Consider the following 1,544-nt stretch of genomic DNA (forward strand, 5'->3'; position numbering starts at 1 on the left):
ACCCATCCCACCCCATGAGGAATTGCCAAGGGCTGGAGACAGGACCCAGGGAATGGCTTCAGACTGACCCGGGGCAGGGCTGGGTGTGATCTTGGGAATTGGGAATTGTTCCCTGGCAGGGCTGGATGGGATCTTGGGAATGAGGAATTGTGCCCTGGCAAGGCTGGATGGGAGATTGGGAATTGTGAATTGTGCCCTGGCAGGGTGGGCAGTGCCTGGAGGGCAGGGAGGAGCAGAGCTGAAGACATGGACAGTGCTGATCGCTGCCACCTGAGCCTGATTAACCCCTTGTGCCCCTCCTCGGCCAGCACAGCAGGGATGTCCGAGCCCCTCCCCAGCAATGAGGCTGCCCCGGCCGAGTGCCCCGTGTGCTACGAGCGGTTCCAGCCCCTGGAGGCCACGCACCGCCGGCTCAGCTGCGGCCACACCTTCTGCCACGACTGCCTGGTGAAGTGCCTGCTGTCGGCCAAGCTGGGCGGGCACGTCCAGAGCAGCATCGTGTGCCCCGTGTGCCGCTTCGTCACCTTCCTCAGCAGGAAGAAGGTTCTGTGGCTGCCCAGGGCCACCGACCCCCGCGTGCTGCAGGTGCCCCTGGCACAGCTGGCCAGGAGCGAGGCCACCAACACCCTGGAGGTGCCCCTGTCCCCATCCTCCCTGGCACAGCTGGCCAGGAGCGAGCCCAGCCACACGCTGGAGGTGTCCCTGGCACAGCTGGCCAAGAGTGAGCCCCCCAACACCCTGGAGGTGTCCCTGTCCCCATCCTCCCTGTCCCAGCTGGCCAAGAGCGAGCCCCCCAACACGCTGGTGGTCCCCAGCCACTTCGTGCTGCCGGAGCAGAGCCTGGGGCGGGTTGCCCCCGGAGCGGGGCTGGCACGGGAGGCTCACATCTTTGTCATCAGCGATCACGGCATGCCCCTGCTGGCCGCCCAGCGCTGCGCCTCGGGGCTGCCCGGCAGCTCCGGGGGGGACGCGGCCAGCGCAGGCTCGGGCTCGGGCTCGGGCTCGGGCTCGTCCAGCCTGGCGCTGGGGCTGCAGTGCTGCCAGTCCCCCATGGCCCTGGCCGTGATGCTGGTGCTGACCGTGGCCATGCTGGCCGCCGTGCTGCCCTGGCTGCTGCTGGTCAGGAGGGACTTGTAGCACGGCCGGGACACCGGGGCAGTGTCACTGGTGCGGGGACACAGCCGAGATGGAGCCGAGACACAGCCCCTCTCTGAAAGCTCCTGGATAAAGGAACACCGTGGGATGGAGCCCCTCTCTGAAAGCTCCTGGAGGAAGGAACGCCGTGGGATGGAGCCCCTCTCTGAAACTTCCTGGAGAAGGCCCAGGATGGAGCCCCTCTCTGAAAACTCCTGGAGGAAGGAGCACCGTGGGATGGAGCCCCTCTCTGAAAGCTCCTGGAGAGATCCCAGGATGGAGCCCCTCTCTGAAACCTCCTGGAGAAAGGAACACCGTGGGATGGAGCACCTCGCTGAAAGCTCCTGGAGAAAGCTCAGGATGGAGCCCCTCACTGAAAGCTCCTGGATAAAGCCCAGGATGGAGCCCCT

General features: G+C 66.0%; 1 protein-coding gene across 1 annotated transcript; it reads left to right on the forward strand.

Moving 5' to 3' along the window:
• The first annotated feature begins 304 nt into the window (after positions 1-304).
• Positions 305-1,243, forward strand: RNF222 (ring finger protein 222). Its single transcript, XM_054645370.2, has 2 exons — positions 305-585; positions 745-1,243. Exons 1-2 carry the CDS (start codon positions 319-321, stop codon positions 1,135-1,137), a joined length of 660 nt encoding a protein of 219 aa, XP_054501345.2. The 5' UTR covers positions 305-318; the 3' UTR covers positions 1,138-1,243.
• Positions 1,244-1,544: the final 301 nt, after the last annotated feature.

Source organism: Agelaius phoeniceus, chromosome 19 (assembly GCF_051311805.1).
Source record: "Agelaius phoeniceus isolate bAgePho1 chromosome 19, bAgePho1.hap1, whole genome shotgun sequence".
Taxonomy (NCBI): Eukaryota; Metazoa; Chordata; class Aves; order Passeriformes; family Icteridae; genus Agelaius; species Agelaius phoeniceus.

What these genes read in the sequence shown, in the direction of transcription:
- RNF222 (XM_054645370.2), top strand. Translation starts at nt 319, where the DNA reads ATGTCCGAGCCCCTCCCCAGCAATGAGGCTGCCCCGGCCGAGTGCCCC. An exon ending in CCGACCCCCGCGTGCTGCAG is followed by an intron (nt 586 to 744) that starts GTGCCCCTGGCA and finishes AACACCCTGGAG; the next exon opens with GTGTCCCTGTCCCCATCCTC.